The 19483-nt window shown below is 26.2% G+C and overlaps 1 protein-coding gene and 1 long non-coding RNA gene across 2 annotated transcripts; both read right to left on the bottom strand.

The window, feature by feature from the left end:
- Positions 1-7446: 7446 nt before the first annotated feature.
- LOC149062497 (uncharacterized) lies at positions 7447-18463 on the bottom strand. The gene is made up of 3 exons (XM_089216891.1): positions 18078-18463; positions 17881-18009; positions 7447-8103 (listed from the first exon to the last, which is right to left on the bottom strand). The coding sequence occupies exons 1-3, from the start codon at positions 18231-18233 to the stop codon at positions 7573-7575; spliced, it is 816 nt and encodes a 271-aa protein (XP_089073017.1). The 5' UTR covers positions 18234-18463; the 3' UTR covers positions 7447-7572.
- LOC149062498 (uncharacterized) lies at positions 12976-14196 on the bottom strand. The gene is made up of 3 exons (XR_016189386.1): positions 13774-14196; positions 13173-13654; positions 12976-13107 (listed from the first exon to the last, which is right to left on the bottom strand). It is a non-coding gene; the product is annotated as an uncharacterized LOC149062498 (long non-coding RNA).
- Positions 18464-19483: the final 1020 nt, after the last annotated feature.

Genomic DNA, 19483 nt, shown 5'->3' with positions numbered 1-19483 from the left:
TAATTAATGATGTTTATTGACAATAATCTGCTTGAAAAATTACCAACATACAAGGAGCCTATTCTATTGTACAGGTAGAAACTAGATAGTAGGTACTTAACTGCAGGCTACTACGGAACTCAAAGGTTGGCTGCAAGTTAATAAAAATAATTAATTCAAGTTAAGTTAGGAAAATACATGATCTATAAGTTATAGAAGTTAACATCAAAAACAACAGTCACAGTCAACAGCATGTACCTAGCAAACCATAAATTTAACTCAATAAGGTAAAAGTTAAAAGGACATGACAGAGGCATTTGTTATTTCCGTGTTTTAAGTTCGTAACATCTGTATTTGTATGTAGATATTTTACGATAGGTATTTCAATTTATAGTTCAGTTTTTGAGTGAATTATGAGTATTATTAATTTTATGCTTTTTTATATATGCAAAAGGGTGGGCCAAACCAATTATGATCTAGATACTTTAAGATATTTCATCCATTCAATTTTTCAATATATTTAATTTATTATTAATTAATTACCATTTACCAACTATCATTGAAGATTGTAATTTGTAATTTTATTATTAAAGTTTCATGATAAAAATTCTTCAGGTCACAAGATGTATAACAAGTACAGTACGGCTCATAGCCCACAGTGTGAGCCACGGCCTATCTTGCCCACCCCGTTAGAAGGCCTATGAGAGCGACAGCGTTCTTTGATTCATTCTAATTTTTTAAATTATAATTATCAATGTTATTTAACTTTTATCATTATTTAGATACAGTGTATATAAACACATAATTCATACCTGTTTTGTTTTATATAATTATTAAATATTTAAACTACACGTATCTCAATTAATCTTTGAACAATTTTTTTTTTAAATTAAATACTGAATAACAATTTAATAATGGTTATATGTTATATAGGAGCAACTAGACCTCTAAAACGTGGGGTGCTATACTATTAAAAACATAAAATTGATGTTATTTCATTATAATTATAATAGTTAGATCTAAAATATCAAGGGGTGCTAAATTAGAACTTGGGGTGCTAAAAACCCTTTTGCACCCCCCTAGTTGTGCCAATGATTATATTATAATATTATATATGTATATACCTATCTCATCAATTAAAATATATCTATTATAAGGCAATATACATAATAATTTTATCAAAAATTAAATAACAGAATTATTTGTATTATTAAGGTGGTTCCAGTCGATTAAAAAAAAATCGTTTTTAGAAGTCCCGCTATGACAAAATTGTGAGACTTTGGATGGTTCGATTTTAATGCTGTAAAAATAATAAAATTTCTAAACATCTCCTCTGTAGAACGGTCGGAGTAATTTTTTTAAGTTTTAACTTTTGACAGTATTATAATATCATACAAATTACAGTTTTTACAACATTTTCGTTCAATCATATGTATTGAATAAATTAATATTTATAAAAAAGTTCTTCATTCGTTCTTTAGAGGAGGTTTTAAATTTTTTTAGGATTTTTACAGAATTAAAATCACACCAACCTAAGTCCCACAATTTTGTCACAGCCGAAGTATGTTTTTACACGAAGAGTAACTGAATACTTTTTCCTAAAATAACTTAATCTGACATGTGCCTGCGAGTGCGAGAACGCCAAATGCCGATAACCAATTAATTACGCAACGTTTACCTGGATGCCGACCATTTACCGAGATATAATTTTCGATAATTATCAGATTATAATATTAGTCCAATAAAGTTTCCTCTTAAGACATTACCATTCGCGATGCCGTCACCGACATGCTCGCAATACTACGATCTGGCAATTAAATATTCTTTACCCCTCCTCCACCGACCGGTTCACTCAAGCACAATCACACATCATTATCATATTATTATTGTTTTAGCTATTATATAATATTATATGTATAGATTAGACCGCAACGGGGCACCGGCCAGCATAAGCCGCCGCGGTATTACACGCAGTTCGTTGCGCCAGGGGCGTCATTTCAGGTTTTTTTTCGGGTGTGCGAAGTTTCAAGCAGGCCATGTTGAAATTTCACCAGGCCATATAAAAATAGATATACATACGTATATGTATATTATCCTGCATTCAATTATTTCCATACATTATAGACCGGTTATTACAATTTGATTTTAATCATATAAATAATTGTGCATTCGTGACTCGTGCATTACTTTAGGCTTCAGCAAGGCGCAGACCAATTGTAAAATTCTAAAAGTAAGGGGTGCAACCGCACACCCTACCACCCCCCAAATGACGCCCCTGCGTTGCGCACAGTCAATTAATGTCATCAATATTATTATAACGCTAACAAGCGTGAATCGCTTGTAAATATAATATATATTCCTTGTGGCTCAAATAGCCATCAATTTTTGTATTTTCAGTGGGCGCTAATCGCTACCAATAAGTGGGTTGTTATAAATTACAAACATATTACATTTTCTAGTGTGTTCGAGAACCCACCTAAAAAGTTGTACGTTCAATTTCCTATATCGTGGGCGCAAATCGTCACTTATTATTATTACTATCAGAGGTGTTCCCTTTAATTTTTTTGAGAGTATACTATTATAATATTATCATCAAATATAAACATTTAATACAATAAAAATATTTTTCTTATGGTTTATAGAAGTAAAGCCAGTAAAGAGCGTGTCAATAATATGAAAAAAATGTTTAACCAAATTTTTTAGACATTCCCGTAATATTACTAAATTTCGTCAATCTTTACAAATATTGAAGGTATAATAATGGTATAATCACTATAATATCCATTATGATTGATAGCATACGCAGTATACCCATAATATTGAAAAGAAATCTCGAGAGTATACCCTATGGGAACACCCCTGATTACTATTGTTATTTTGTTACCGTGTGTGCTTATCATCGCGGACACTATTATTATTGTTTTTTTGTTCTGAAGGCGCAATGCGCTTCATTTATATTATTATTTATGAGCCATAAAGGCCAATTAATATATTATTCTTATTGATATTATTCTTTTGCCTGTTGTTACCGACAATATTATAACTATTTAGGACCAACTGGCCAGACTGTGCTCCACAAAACTGTGAGTTTGTTTTTACTATTATTATTTTATTATTACATACCCTTTAACCCCCTCTCCCACCGAAAACTTTTGTGTTGAAAACTTAATGAATTTAATTTATTAAACTAAATTAATTACCTATAATAATTTATGCTCCACTAATAATATGATGATTGTATATTATGTTTGTATTGTTACCTATCCTTTATAAATAATTTTTCAATTTTACCAAAAAATAGCGATTTAAAAATATTAAATGTAATTTTGATTATTTTTCCAATTATATCTTTTCTTTTGAAATTTTAATTTACATTACCAGTTTTGACTTCAACAATATATAGTTTATAACATACACTTTTTACCTCCAAAAGATTAAAAAACTATTTACAAAACTCATCAGACCAAATCTGTTTTATAAGAAGGTATATACTTGTTAGTGTACTTAGACAAATTTAAATCAAACCAAAAAACAGTGTATATTAGCTAACAGTGACGTTTAGTTATAAGAGTATAACTATCATCGCCCATACCAGTATATCTAGTACCAAACCAATTTGTTTAATATGACAGTTAAATTAGTGCATTTATTTATTTCCATTGTATCTTATATTTCTAATTTATTTTCTAAAACATTTACAGACATTTATGATTTTTATTATTACTATATTGTCATCAAACTATCAAATATATTTTGAATATTCATTATAATGTTTGTCTAATAAGATTTAGCATTTATATTTAGTATTGTGGAATAACTATACAAGTTTAGGACATATACAGGATGATTCTTTTAAGTGGGTACACTAATTATCTCGAAAAGTATTTACTTTTTTCAAAACATTTTTTTACATGGTTTCAAGTTGTTAAAAAACCAACGTTTTTATTTAAAAATATAATTTTTTAATATTTTTTATCCTTATCATTTTTTAAGTTTTTTACTTTTTTGAACGACAACATAGTTTTAATTTCATATTTCAAAGCAAAATATTTTTCTAAGTATTTTGATTCATAAAAATCGAATTTAGGACAAGTAGTTTATGAGTTATACCTATGTATTTAAAGTGTAGACAAGCGGAGTAGTGGACAAACATTTTTCGGGGTAACCCCGTACTACTCCACTCTGCCAAACTAAACTTTAAAAACTTATAACTCAAAAACTACTAGCCCTAAATTCGATTTTTATGAATCAAAATACTTAGAAAAATATTCTGCTTTGGAATATGAAATTAAAACTATGTTGTCATTCAAAAAAGTAAAAAACTTAAAAAATGATATTTTTTAATAAAAACATTGGATTTTTAACAACTTGAAACCATGTAAAAAAATATTTTGAAAAAAGTAAATACTTTTTGAGATAATTAGTGTACCCACTTAAAAGAATTACCCTGTATATCGGTATATAATTGCAGCTCGTGGTATGGTGCACAGGAGCACGTGAACCACTCAAAAGAATTTAACACATTATAAAAAGTTATTAGATTCCCATGATAACTTATAACTATAAAAGTCTGGGGCGAACGCAGGGGGGGTAGGGGTTTAAACACTCCCCAAAATAATAGGTACAAAAAATAAAATAACTGACCTACAAATGTATTAGTGTATTACTAATAACATTTCAAAACAATTAAAATAAATTATTAGTAATTAAAAAGTTGACCTTCTCCCATGGTTTGTAAATTAATGGATACAGTAAAATCACCAATAAAATGTATCAAAACGATAACACTACATTAGCTATGTTGTCTATTGGAAAAATCATGATAAATGAATAAACGTCTAATTTTAACGAAGAAGTTATTAAAGTGTTTAAACAAAAAAAAAAGACAGACGTATAAATTCAGTTTTTAAAAATGTAACTGATAACTTGGCATATCTTTATTATGACAATATCATTTTAGGAACCACTTACAATAATTAAAGTAGATGAAAAACTAACACGAATTGCGTCCCGGACGCAATTCGTTAAAAAAGGTTCGTCTACCTGTTTTGGTACGCAATTCGTGTGTACCCGTACCCATACTTACCAAGACTGTATGTGAGATTTTGGTTGTTCAACCCCCTTTCCCCACTAAAACTTTTTTATAGTTATATTTATTAAATGAAATTAATTGCCTATAATAATTTTTGTTCCACTATTACGATGATTGTGTAGGTATTAATTATGTTTGTATTATTATCTATCCCTTATACATAGTTTTTTAATTTTACCAAAAAAAGGATTTGAAAAATATAAACCTAGTACCTATATACTAAATGTAATTCTGATTCTTTTTCCAATTATATCTTTTCTTTTGAAATTTTAAGCTACGTTACCAGTTTTGACTTCAACAATATATAGTCTATCTCTATAACGTACACTTTTTACCTCCAAAAGATTAAAAAACTATTTACAAAACTCATCAGACCAAATCTGTTTTATAAGAAGGTATATCACTTTTTAGTGTACTTATTAGACAAATTTAAATCAAACCAGAATTGAACGTTTCACAATAGAAAAAAGACAGCTAGACTTTTAACCAAAAACATATTTCTTTTAAAATTGTATAATACTATAATGTATCACAAATGACATGTGTAATAGGTACCTATCTAAAAATTCTTATTTAGATAAAATATTATTATAATATTATATACCAGTGGATATAGAAATATATAAATTGTTTTTATATTAATATTATAATTTTTTGTTTTATGAAAAATTGAAAATACAATATTTGGTTTTAAACCTCTCCTAAAAATTAGTTTCAGCTACAGCCTTGATACATACTGTAGTACCCAGGCCCGTTTGTTAGGAAAATAAATTTAAATCTATTTTTTCCTAAAGATAATTTCACTATAGTTGTGAATTTAATCATTTTTAATTGTTTTATTTTTTTTATTGTCAGCCAATAATAAAATATAATATAATGTAAGTATTATAAATAGTGTATATTAGCTAACAGTAACGCTTAGTTATAAGAGTATAACTTAACAATCATCGCCCATACCAGTATATATCTATATAGTACCAAACCAATTAGCTTAATATGACAGTTAACTTAGTACATTTATTTATTTTAAATCAAATATATTTATTTCCATTGATTGTATCCTATTTCTAAATTATTTACTAAAAGAGTTACAGACATTTATGATTTTTATTATTACTATATTTTCATCAGACTATGAAATATATTTTGAATATTCATTACAATGTTTGTCTAATAAGATTTAGCATTTATACATAGTACTCTGGAATAACTATAGAAGTTTAGGACATATATATTGGTATATAGTGACGGCTCGTGGTATGGTGCACAGGAGTATGTGAACCACCAAAAAAAATTTAAAACATTATAAAAAGTCATTAGATTCCCATGGTAACATATTATAACTATAAAAGTGATTATTATGCATATGATCTGTAGACTGTAATAAAAAAATTTTTATGCAGTTTTTCATGTTGAGAAGTGTATCTATAAACGATTAAATAATTCACGGAGCACAAATTGTTTGTGCTCTGGGTGGCCGTGTAAATATTGGATACAGGTCTTGATACTTCGATTAGTACTATATGGTAATTTGGGGCACATTTAATGTGTGCACCGAACTTATTTTTATTGTGTTGCAATGTCTCATCATTCATCGAAACGATAACACTGTACATTAGCTATGCTGTCTATTGGAAAAAGCATGATAAATAAATAAATGTCTAATTTTAACGAAGACGTTATTAAAGTGTTTATACAAAAAAAAAGGCAAACATATAGATTCAGTTTTTAAAAATGTAACTGATTAATTTTGTATAATATTAATTGTAATTTGTTGTCGAATTTCACTGCTCAGATAATAAATTATAATTACTAAGATATTGTGTTTATGTTCATTGTTCATACACGATAAGTCAATTATTACTATAATCAGTTGTTTATTCTAATTTATTTATATTTTAATGAGGTAAAAAGCTTAAAAAAATTAATTTAGACAAGTAGGTACATTATTGTATGTAAGTGCATATGCACCTAAAAGCTAAAACAAAATTAATATTTTTACCATCTCCCATAGGTATCTTATACATTTATTGTGCACCACCATTAAATATTATAGCTTTAGGACTGAACATTTGTATTAATTTACACTATTATAATACTTATAATACTAACACATGTAAGTATTATAAGTATTATACTAAACAAACTAGAAATTTAATAAAGTATAATAAAAATACATAATATCACATTAACAATTAATCCATGACACAAGTTTTGCTAAATTCCGAAGAAAAAAAAAACAGTAACTTTTAGTTAAAATAATTTTCATATATTTATTTCTAATATTAATTTCAGATAATATGTCAATATATAATCCAAGGTGGATAAATAAATAAATAAATAAATAAATAAATAAATAAATAAATAAATCCACCTTGATATAATCATAGGCCATAGATAATAGAATCAGTTTACTATATGAAAAAGATGATTTAAATTCTTTAGTTTTTATGTTGTTGTTTTTAATCAAGTATGAATGAATCCAATAATTTAACATCATTTCAGTTACACGATTCCAAATGATTTTTATAAGAGCTTATATGAATTATATTTTGACAAAATGCACATGTTATAGTATTATTATTTTTACGTGGTACTAATACACCATGATGGAATCTAAATTTATGGATACTGAAACTTTCTAGATCATCAAATCTTTCAGAACATTGAAAACATTTGAACATGCCAGGAGTATGACAGTTAGTTCTTGATTGATGAGTTCTCAGTTTATGAAAATTAGAAAATCCATCACAACATTGCCAACATATCCTTTTATCCTCATATTTAAAATGATATCGATGATGAATTTTAAAAGAGTCAAAGGTCGGGAAGATGAAATTGCAAGAGGGTTTTAAACAAGTAAAAAGTCTGTAAGTTGATGGATGTGGAGGCTTGCGCACGACTCTTTCTTGACATTCCAATACATTCATCGTTCTGCTTCTTTCAACAGGTAATAATTCTGTATCATTTTCTTCAATTTTTATTCCAATAGATGAACTAGAACATGGATTAGATATTGAAGCGCGAGCAGGCTAAAAACAAAAATATAAGAATAATAAACTTTAAAAATAATTCACTTTATTAAGGTAAACAGAGTGCATGCGTTTATTATTAATATTAATAAAATATGATATATTACCATTTAGAATAAGTTAATTATTCTACTTTCAACAGTATATGATCTAAAGTTGTCATAATTATGTAAGTGTTGACATTATACTCTGTTCAAGTTAGGAAACGTTGACACAAGGGCGTGGCAATACTTCTTGGCAGGTATACAAATAATTGGGTAGGGGTGACAAAAAAGTGTTGCCTAATTGCCGTTGACTACGTTTCTTAACTTGAATAGAGTATATTATGTTAAAATACCTAAACCAGGGGCGTCATATCAGGTTTTTTTTTCAGGTATGAAAAGTTTCAAGCAGGCCATTTTGAAATTTCACCAGACCATATAAAAATAGATATAGATAGGTATATGCATATTATCCTGCATTCAATTATTTCCATACATTATAGACCGGTTATTACAATTTGATTTTCATCATATAAATAATTGTGCATTATTTTAAGCTTCAGCAAGGCGCAGGCTAATTGTAACATTCTAAAAGTAAGGGGTGCAACCGCACACCCTGACACCCCCCAAATGACGCCCCTGAGTCCTAAACTACCATGAATCAAAAAGGTATTTCAAATATTGGAACAACTATGAATTTACAAGTAGCTCAAATTCTAGTAAGTAAGATGGTATTCAAACAAATGTTGTGTTATACAATATTACTCCAAAAATAATTAAATTTTAACCATCTTATTATATAGGTATAAAAAACTAATTAAAAATATATTATTGTAATTATTAAGTTTTACAATTGATGTTATTGGTGATAATATCATTGTAACAAAAAAAAAAAAAACTGTATTACTAGTGGGTATCAAAATAGAGTTTTAAATGCTTCTAATTTACCATATAGTTAGACTTTATTTAAATAAAATATTTAATTTAATTTAATTAAAGGAGAAACATAACATGAATGTTATTTTGTTTGTTTTTTTTCTGGTCAAGGTTGCTATTAATTGAAATATCTATCCTCAGCATGTCGTACAATGCTCATTGGAGTATTAAATGCCATACATAAAAATAAATATAATCTATAGTACTAGAGGTAGTACTACTTTATCGCAAGCTATTAGCTAACCGAAAAATGTAAATTCCTAAAAATGTATTATTATGATGAGAAAAAAATTTTAAATTACAACTCCAGTTTTGTACAACCGAGTTAACAGCAATTGTCTGTGGAATGGTTCGCGTATGAGGTAACTAGACTTTGCTACCATATGATGCGATCTTATTTTGAAAATTTATACTTTTACAAAAAATAAAGAAAATCTATACCTATACAACAGTTCTAAAAATTCAATTTAATAATAAATTTCCAAATTTATATTTGATTTATAAAGCACTACCTATATTTATATACAGGGTGATCCATTTAAGTGGGTACACTAATTATCTCGAAAAGTATTAACTTTTTTTTAATTTTTTTTTTTTTAAACTTCTAGGTTTATGTTTTTCTAAAACCGTATAATATTTTAATTTTTTTCACCCTTATATTTATTAGTGAAACCACTATCAACTTTTGATTTTCAAATGGTAACATATAATAAAAATATCATGAATTAATAATCCCATTTTTATTGTGAATTTACGCGTTAACATTTTTATTTTTCAATGATTCGTTTGCGAGATACAGCTCCTCAAAGTATTGGTGGTTGAAAGTCGGTACCGCTGGAAAATTTTAATTTGTAAAGCCCAGAAGCTATAACTGATAAATTCGATACCGTTCGAACTAACTACCTAAGGTACCTAACATTAAACATATTGATAATTGTTGTGCTTTGAACCTCATTAATTGAATGTCGAGCTATTAGTGCTATTACACCTTTATGCTAATTTAAACATTAAAGCTACGTTTTGTTGACCTTGACTGTCGCACCAAATCCCCTCCATAATCAATATTACCATAGAACAATAATAATCGTATTACAATTTACAATTACCGATATTTGGCGATACCTTTATCATTATTTATAATTATCTATGATGACCACGGTCTTATGAGATAATAGAATTGATTAAAATATTATAATATCATATTAGTTAATTAATGATAATAGTAAAGAAAAATCAATACTGATTACTGATAAAAAAACTTTAAAACTTGTGAAGTAATATACAATAACGTATATTTTGTATATCTACTGACTTGGTGTACACTATACATGTTTCATCTAAGGATACATCATATAAACAATAATAGAAACATCTTGAAAGCTTGAATTCTTTTCTGATTGAAGGTATATCTTGGTCTTTAATTAACTTACTGTTGCCTATTTTTTCAGTTAAATTGGTTATAATAACAAAAATATTGGTTGTATTTGAAAATGTAATTTTATTTTTTAATTCTTTCATGTTTGTTAGTTGATTTATGATTATTATTTTTAAGTATATAGTATAAATATTACTCATTACTCTTTAGTATACACTAAATCTGTAGGCATATTGGTAAGTGTTTTCGTAGTATAGGTACTGTAATTATGAGGTCGGTTAGATAACTTATAATAATAAGACTAAACTTGAATAATCGGAAAAACTAGTTATTACAATTATTCATGATTTTGTTTTAAATAAACTATAACCCACTATAATAACATTTTAGTATATCTTTAGAATAATATATACCTATTTTTTAAATTGTCAAAAAAAAATCAATTACAAAAGAATATAGTATAATAAAAATCAATGGGTATGGTACACCTTAAAGTTTACAATACAGTATACACACATATAAATACTAAACAAATATACCAGGTATAATAAACACCAATATCTTATGAAAATAAATTATTGAGTTTAATGTCTTATAATACTGTCCAGTACAAAATTTGAACACAATAATTTTTAAATTGATTTTGTGGTTTAAACGATATATCAATATGTACAAATATACTTAATAGCTTTAAAACATAGTAAGCGACTAATAAAAAATTACATAGTAAATGATACAATTTTTTTTAATCATACAATATAATACAGGTGTATGCTGACATTAATTTCAGATGGTTTATGATAAATTGACGAGGCTCATTACCCATTTGTAAAATCTCTTCAGAGGCGCATACAAAGCTACCTAAGAAATTGTTTTATATACCTTATTATTTATTTAAATTAAAGCATATTCAGCACACCCCTATGATACAACTGACAAAAGTTTAAAAATGTAACTAAATCTATATAAAATGAGGTGATTAGAGCCATATTTAAAATGTTATTTTCACAATTAAACAATGTTTTATTGCCAATATTTTTTCAATACAATATTAATTTAAAACTTTACTAAACTTGTAGGTCTTGTTTTTATGATTTACCTTCTAATAGGTTTTTTTTTTTTTTTAATTACCATTCAAAACTATTTCACATTAGTTTTGAATTAATTATAGCAAGTTAATAATCATAATTTTAAATATACATATTATATGGTGCCTAACCTATAAGTAAACATCTAGCATATTGTAATTTTAAATGCATACTAATTGTACAACTTTTTTTCAATTATCTATATTATTTAATTAAAAACAACTTAATTCAAAATTGCAAATTCCACATATTACCCCATTTTATATTTATAATATTGTGAACCACTTAAATAATTTAAAATAATTTAATAGTGAAAGACTATGGATAGTTAAATATTTCAAATTTAAATTTATATAATATTATGTTTTTTTAACAATACAATAATTATGAATATTGTTACAAACAATAAGGTAATATGTCAAAAACAACTTAGCTATTTCAATATGTCGTGACTGAAATCACCCCATTTTATATTTCTATTATTATGAACCACTATAAAAGGCATTTGTGTAGCAGGTGATCTACCAATTTAATAGAAGTGATCCACTACAAGATTTAGGTACCTATAATAATAATATGTATAATATGTACATTGTACATACCTATTAGGTTTAAAATATATTTTACCATTAATTATTAAGATATTTTTTTATTTAGGATTATCAAATCAAATAAGAATTCATTCAAAAATACACAGTTTACCGCCATTGATTAGTGCTACTATATGAAAATTATATTTCTACCTACATTATCATAATAGTAATACATTATAGTTTTCGGCTTAAATTGAGAAGTATGTAATAAGTAATAACTATAATAATTAATAGGCAAATAATAAAGGAGTAGAAGCGCACTTGATCGACTTTACAATTACTACTATGAAAGAAATGCACATTTATAAAATTTGATGGAGCACCTGCTAGATAAACACCCTTCAAAAATTTTACCATAATATTTAAAAGCCCAGGACTATGATAAATCTATTCCAAATTAAATGATACAGTTAGATCAAAATATTCGTTATGCAGTAATGCAAAATATGAGTTAAGATCATAACATGTATTCAAAAAAATTGAAACAAACTCAACTTAACCCCTAACTTAAAAAAATACAGTAAAATTTAAAAATGGGACTAATAATATTTTAACTTAGATTTCGTAGGTGGTAATAAATAGCTAACAACACCAATCAAACAGAAGAACTATTCAGTTGCAAAACACTAAAACAATATAATTTTAAATACAAATATTTTTATGATACATAAATATTAGGATTAAGACATACCTACCTAATATTATACAAAGTAGTTATTTAAATAAAATATTTAATAATACCATGTATAATAATGAAGGTGAGTAATTTATGATTTTTTTTTTAATTTTCTAAAAACATATTTTACCACCCATTTAAGTATCAATGATTGATTGATGTTGTTAGCTAAATTAACTTAATTGTATAATATTTGTTAAAATTTAAAAAAAAAAACATTAGCAAGTACTATTTTCATTTAACATATTTTTAGTTTACTATATTATTGGGATTAAGTTTTTTTCTGGAATGCAGTTTGTCAGACTTGATTTTTAATCTTCTTTGAAATTAACTTGAGTAGTTGAGTATTTACTATCTAATAAATTAAAAAAGGATAAATATAACCAAATTATTTAACGGTAAAAAAATATGTTTACATACTTAATTCATTTTGTAGTCCCTCCCAACTATTAAAATAGTATATGGGAAACAACATTTTTATTTGTTATTGTTCTTGTTTGGAAAATGTAATGGACGATAGAAAATTATGTGATTTCAATATCCATCTCCAAATCATTTGGCCAAGTATATTTGTAGTAAATACAGATCAACTTAGTTCTTACTGTTCTTAGTAATAATTACTATGCCAGAATGTAAAATTTGAATATATGCAACTTATAAGTACTTCTGAACAGAGAACATTATATTTTTAAGTATGTATGATGTAGATAGGCAACCATCTTGTTGTGTCCAAGTAGATGGTAATAAGTAAATGAATAATATAATATATATGAAGTTGTATTAGGTTTGTGCTATGGTGTATTGGTGTCAGCCAATAATTTTAAGAGTATAACAAATTTTGTGTTATCAAACTTTGAATAACATTTATTGGTGGTGTAACTGAATGAACAAAACTGATTTAACTGAAAATAAAATTTAAATAAAAACTGTTAAGACGTCATAATAATGTATGGTAATATATGTACAAATTAATGTATTAATCATAACAATTTTTCTACATATACATTTTAAGAAAACTTACCAATAAACTGAATGTAGGTACAAATGTTGTGCCACAGAATATAACAATTGGTTGTGCTTTCCAAGTGGTTGGTATTCATGTATTATCAAATTTACATCACACTTCATAATATAAACTTAAATACATAGGTATATTTTTGATTGAAATATCAAATAAAATACATAAATATATCCCAAATTAGGACTTAGGTATAATGTAATTTTAAGTTCAATGGAATATTTTTGACAAACTTATTGATTCAACAACTATTTTGTTAGGTATATTATGCTTTTAAAGAAATTTAAACTGTCTGTCTACTTATAACGGTTTACAACATAAACTAACTATACATATTTAACTATTAAAGTAATAGTGCTATGCTGCATGGCCACATGGTTTAGTATTTTATTTCACAAGTTTTAAAGTTTTTTATCAGTAATCAGTATTGATTTTTCTTTACTATTATCATTAATTAATTTATATGATATTATAATATTTTAATCAATTCTATTATCTCATAAGACCGTGGTCATCACATAGAGTAATAATAATAATTATAATAATTACTCTATGGGTCATCATCAAGGTGTATTGATAAGGTGTCGTTACTTGTTTGATAACTTGATTGAAAACTATACTACAGATAGTCGTCACCACCGGGAGCGCTGTATGTCCTAAAGAGGCCGATAAACGAACACTTTTGTATACCAAAGCCATAGAAAATTGAAAATATATTATGATTAAAGAAATAAAATTTAAAATTTTACATTGCATAATGACTTCTATGTTCTAAATTATTTGTATTTAAATACTTTCTTTTTATCAAATACATTTATTAATATTATTAAATATTGTCATTTTTAAATTTCCTATTACAAAAAAAATATATGAAAAATGTGAGAGTTAATTCACTAAATTATCATTCATAATGCTTTCAAAGTGTTACAATGAACAAATAATAATTATTAATTATTAATTAATATATTGATTTTTAAATACAATTCATTATTTGTTGATATTGAGGTTAATACTAGTATTCATATTACCTATGTGTTACCAAAATGCATATATTTTGAATACCTTTTTATAAGCATTTATTACTCAGTTGTACCTATCACCATTGATTTTATAATATATTCATAGTTTTTATAGTATATTATAAAATCAATGCTATCACCTATATATTATTATAAATTATTAACCGATATCTTGGGGATAGAAACATATCCTTATGCTAAATGGTTGATAGATTTATATGGTCATCCTAGATCAGTGCTTATTTTCTTTAGACTTTAAGCGTTTATGGAAAAAGTTTAAATACTTAAATTTTAATACTATTATTAATATTTTTCAAAAGTATATTAAAACATTAATTTACTATACATTTTAATACTTTATCTGTGTGAAATAGTACATGTAATTTTGGTATATACCTAATTTAGAAAAAACAATATATAATTTTGATTAAGAGGGCCTTGACAGTTTTACATTAAATTTAGGGAGCCTCATGACAAAACAATTTGAGAAGCACTGTACTAGATTATATTGTAAAATATCTAAATATGTATATACAATAATATGTATATAACTAGATGTCCCGGTAAAAGATCATGTTTGTAATGTTGCATTTTAATTTAAAAACTTCTTATTCATTTTTCACTGTTTATTTTTCAAACATAATTTGTAGTTATTAAAGAAATATATTATACAGACAAAATTTTTGAAAAAGGTTGGTTGCTCATTACACAGTCAAATATTAACCAAATATATCATAATGCAATATGTCAAGAATGATATTCACTTGCAAAAGAAAAAATGAGCAAGTTGTTAAAAACAAGAAACCACCAAAAAAACTAAACAATTTTTCAAAATTAGTTTGATGTTTATAAGATAACTATTATTGAATAATATTAAAATATAAATAATAATAATATACCTAATCATATAATAAAATATGCAAAATATTTTAAACATGTTTTTAGAGTTTTTTATGAGCACTAGAAAATAATACTTCACTATACCAGACTACTATTAAAATTAGGAGCAGAATCATAATAGATTTAATTTAATTTAAAGATTTTAAGAAGGATGCAAATATCCAAAGAATAAGTGACTAAATTATACATCATATTTTATAGTTGATGTCTACTCGATAAAAAATATTGCAAATGATTAAAATGCAAATTTAATGTATAATTACAGGCTCCAATTTATTATGCCAACTCAATAAAAAAAAACTTATTATGATTCATTGTTTTAGTAAATACTAAACTTCAATTTAAAAAAAAATAGCATTATAATTCGTAATTTTTAAGACATTTTGCATTTAAAAGTATGAATACATAGGCCTTCATAGGACAGGAAGCGCGCTCTGGTGACTATAGAACTGTGGTAATATTTTCAATCAAGAGTGTATAGGGGTCCAGAGTGACGACACCTTATCAATACACCTTGGTCATCATAGATAATTATAAATAATGATAAAGGTATCGCCAAATATCGGTAATTGTAAATTGTAATACGATTATTATTGTTCTATGGTAATATTGATTATGGAGGGGATTTGGTGCGACAGTCAAGGTCAACAAAACGTAGCTTCAATGGTTAAATTAGCATAAAGGTGTAATAGCACTAATAGCTCGACATTCAATTAATGAGGTTCAAAGCACAACAATTATCAATATGTTTAATGTTAGGTACCTTAGGTAGTTAGTTCGAACGGTATCGAATTTATCAGTTATAGCTTCTGGGCTTTACAAATTAAAATTTTCCAGCGGTACCGACTTTCAACCACCAATACTTTGAGGAGCTGTATCTCGCAAACGAATCATTGAAAAATAAAAATGTTAACGCGTAAATTCACAATAAAAATGGGATTATTAATTCATGATATTTTTATTATATGTTACCATTTGAAAATCAAAAGTTGATAGTGGTTTCACTAATAAATATAAGGGTGAAAAAAATTAAAATATTATACGGTTTTAGAAAAACATAAACCTAGAAGTTTAAAAAAAAAAAAATTAAAAAAAAGTTAATACTTTTCGAGATAATTAGTGTACCCACTTAAATGGATCACCCTGTATATGCCATTTTTGTGACAACTCTTGCTTTTGCTGAATGCTAGTTTTCATAAAATAAAATTATTACTTAAGTTTTGCATATGATTTACAATGAGTCAATTAAAACATAAAGCCTCGTTTTACTAAATTGTGAAACTGATAAAAACTCTGACTTAAACCAAATCAAATAGTTATTAGCTACATTATCAAATTGTTGAAAAAACCTTATACTTGTTCACTATTTAATTTATTATTATAGTAAATTATCATATGTTTAGGTACCTATTTTATTCCAAACATGACTGATTTTCCTAATGTATTTTACTAAGCTACTCACTGAGTGGTATTAAATGAGCTCATAAAAAAAACATATAATAACCTAATATATATAAATGTTTTTATATCTCTTTAATAACATGAAAAAAAAAATAATAGCAACCCGGATTTAATTTAAGTGTTTGTAGGATTAATATTTGCTCTTATGAATATAATCAGAGATAAAACGATAGTGTCACCACTGCAATCATCCTAAACAAAATGTTGTAAGTGTATAACTAGCAACTTTACATTCAGCAGTTATCTTTAACTTTGTTAGTTTTAATAATTTCGTGAAAGGTAAAAAAGATGTTTTGTTTTAAAAATAGGTATTTTAAATATTTTAATCTTGATGCTAATTATGAGCATTTTTAAACTGTAAGGTTTTTAACTAACACATCAAAATCTAAATACAAAATAAATGTATCAAATTACTGCAAATGCAGTTGCCCTAATAGAAAATTAATTAAATCTAACAAAGCTAAACTAAAATAGCTGAATTTAAATGTACTATGTTATGTGCTTTTATGACGTCCTCTCAAATGAGTAAATAATCAGTGAATAAAATTAGTTTATTATACAGATTTAGACAAATCCTACCTCATATACCTATTATTATATAATTTGACTGATAAAAATATAAAATGCTTACTTATATTAGTTTATAAAAATAAGTACAATCATAATATTACATTGAATCATTTAAAAACAAAAAACTTGTTAAAATATAACCAATATTTTAAACACTTACTGTTTTTCTTGCAAAATAGTTAATAATAATTGTCGATTCAACAGCTTTCTTTTTAAATTCCGACCATCCAGATATTGAATTTTTACAGTGCTCACATATGATATTCGGTTTATTACTATCATTTTCAATCTAATGAAATTAAATATATAATTAATTAATTGCATTGTTTTAATATTTTGTTATATCTAAATACGTACATTAATTCCTATTATTTCAGTAACCTGTTTACTGATGATGGACTCCTCACAACCGTCTTCAAAAATATTATGGAATTTGATATCCCTGTTTTCTTCCTGCTCTAATAAACATATTCTACACATATTTAACTTGGTGCCATATGACATGAGACTCATTGCGAACGGTTTAGAAATTCAGAAATTCGGTATCGATACACAAACGAGTACGCGACAGCACCAGAGGAAATGCGGTAATCAACAGATAAAAGCGGTCAATGTTGTCTGCTTCTAGCGATGAGCTGGAATACAAAAAAAAAATTGAATTTGAATTTTACACCACAAAACTTAAAACGTGCTCGAGTTGTCTTAAGTAGTTAAGTGTCGCAAAGGCACCTCGCAGTACGCAATTGGCGTCGTTCAAACAAAACTACAAGAGACGCCACGGCCACGCTACCAAACAATAAAATATAAAAATTGTGGGAAATCGTATCACTAAGAGAATAAAAAAAAACGGTTTATTATGTCTTGGAGGAAAATATCATATCTGTTCGGATTGGAATAAGTAACATATTATCACCAGCCGCCAAATATAATAATACCTATTTAAATTTGTATTTTTTGTTTTATATTATTCTTTAATTAATTGATTAATTTCAAATGGCCGAAGGTTAATAAGCATAAATAATATGTGCATGATATTAAAACTAAAAGCTAGGATTATTGTATCCAAGCACTTATATTCTCTTCTTAGTACTTATCCATTTACATCTTTGAAACAAATGAATTACAATTTCACAGCCAAGTACAATATAAAGACGTCAAATTACAGTCATATCGAATTACATTTATTTAAAATATCTTAAGACGTACATGGCATTAGTATTTAGATCTTAACATCATAAGACAAAAAGTAATAACATTAAACCATAATACTATACCTATACTTACATACATATTGTAATAGATTTATATGTTAAATGGCTTTAAACGGGTAAGCATAATAAAAGTTTGTTAATTTATTATTCATCATTATGCACCCAATCTTTACTGTATATTTACCATTATTTTAATTTTAAGTTGACCAGATTATCTTACCAAACTTATAAGGACGCAACACCAGTATTTGTTATCTCAGTCTTACAAACGCGTAACATAGCAAGTGTACGCCCCGAAAATTAGTTTCAGCTACAGCCTCGATACATACTATAGTACCCAGGCCCGTTTGCTAGGAAAATAAATTTAAATAGTAGTTGTGAATTTAATCATTTTTAATCGTTTTATTTTTTTATTTTCAGCCAATAATAAAATATAATATAATTTAAGTATTATAAACAGTGTATAGGTATTAGCTAACAGTAACGTTTAGTTATAATTGTTATAAGAGTATAACTATCATTGTCCATACCAGTATATCTAGTACCAAACCA

This window comes from Diuraphis noxia, unplaced genomic scaffold, assembly GCF_037042655.1.
Source record: "Diuraphis noxia isolate RWA-SAM2 unplaced genomic scaffold, SU_Dnox_SAM2 contig0001, whole genome shotgun sequence".
Taxonomy (NCBI): domain Eukaryota; kingdom Metazoa; phylum Arthropoda; class Insecta; order Hemiptera; family Aphididae; genus Diuraphis; species Diuraphis noxia.
This window is presented reverse-complemented; position numbering and strand designations above follow the sequence as displayed.

What these genes read in the sequence shown, in the direction of transcription:
- LOC149062497 (XM_089216891.1), bottom strand. Translation starts at nt 18,233, where the DNA reads ATGAGTCTCATGTCATATGGCACCAAGTTAAATATGTGTAGAATATGT. An exon ending in CTGAAATAATAGGAATTAAT is followed by an intron (nt 18,010 to 18,077) that starts GTACGTATTTAG and finishes TAATTTCATTAG; the next exon opens with ATTGAAAATGATAGTAATAA. An exon ending in ACTATTTTGCAAGAAAAACA is followed by an intron (nt 8,104 to 17,880) that starts GTAAGTGTTTAA and finishes TTTTGTTTTTAG; the next exon opens with CCTGCTCGCGCTTCAATATC.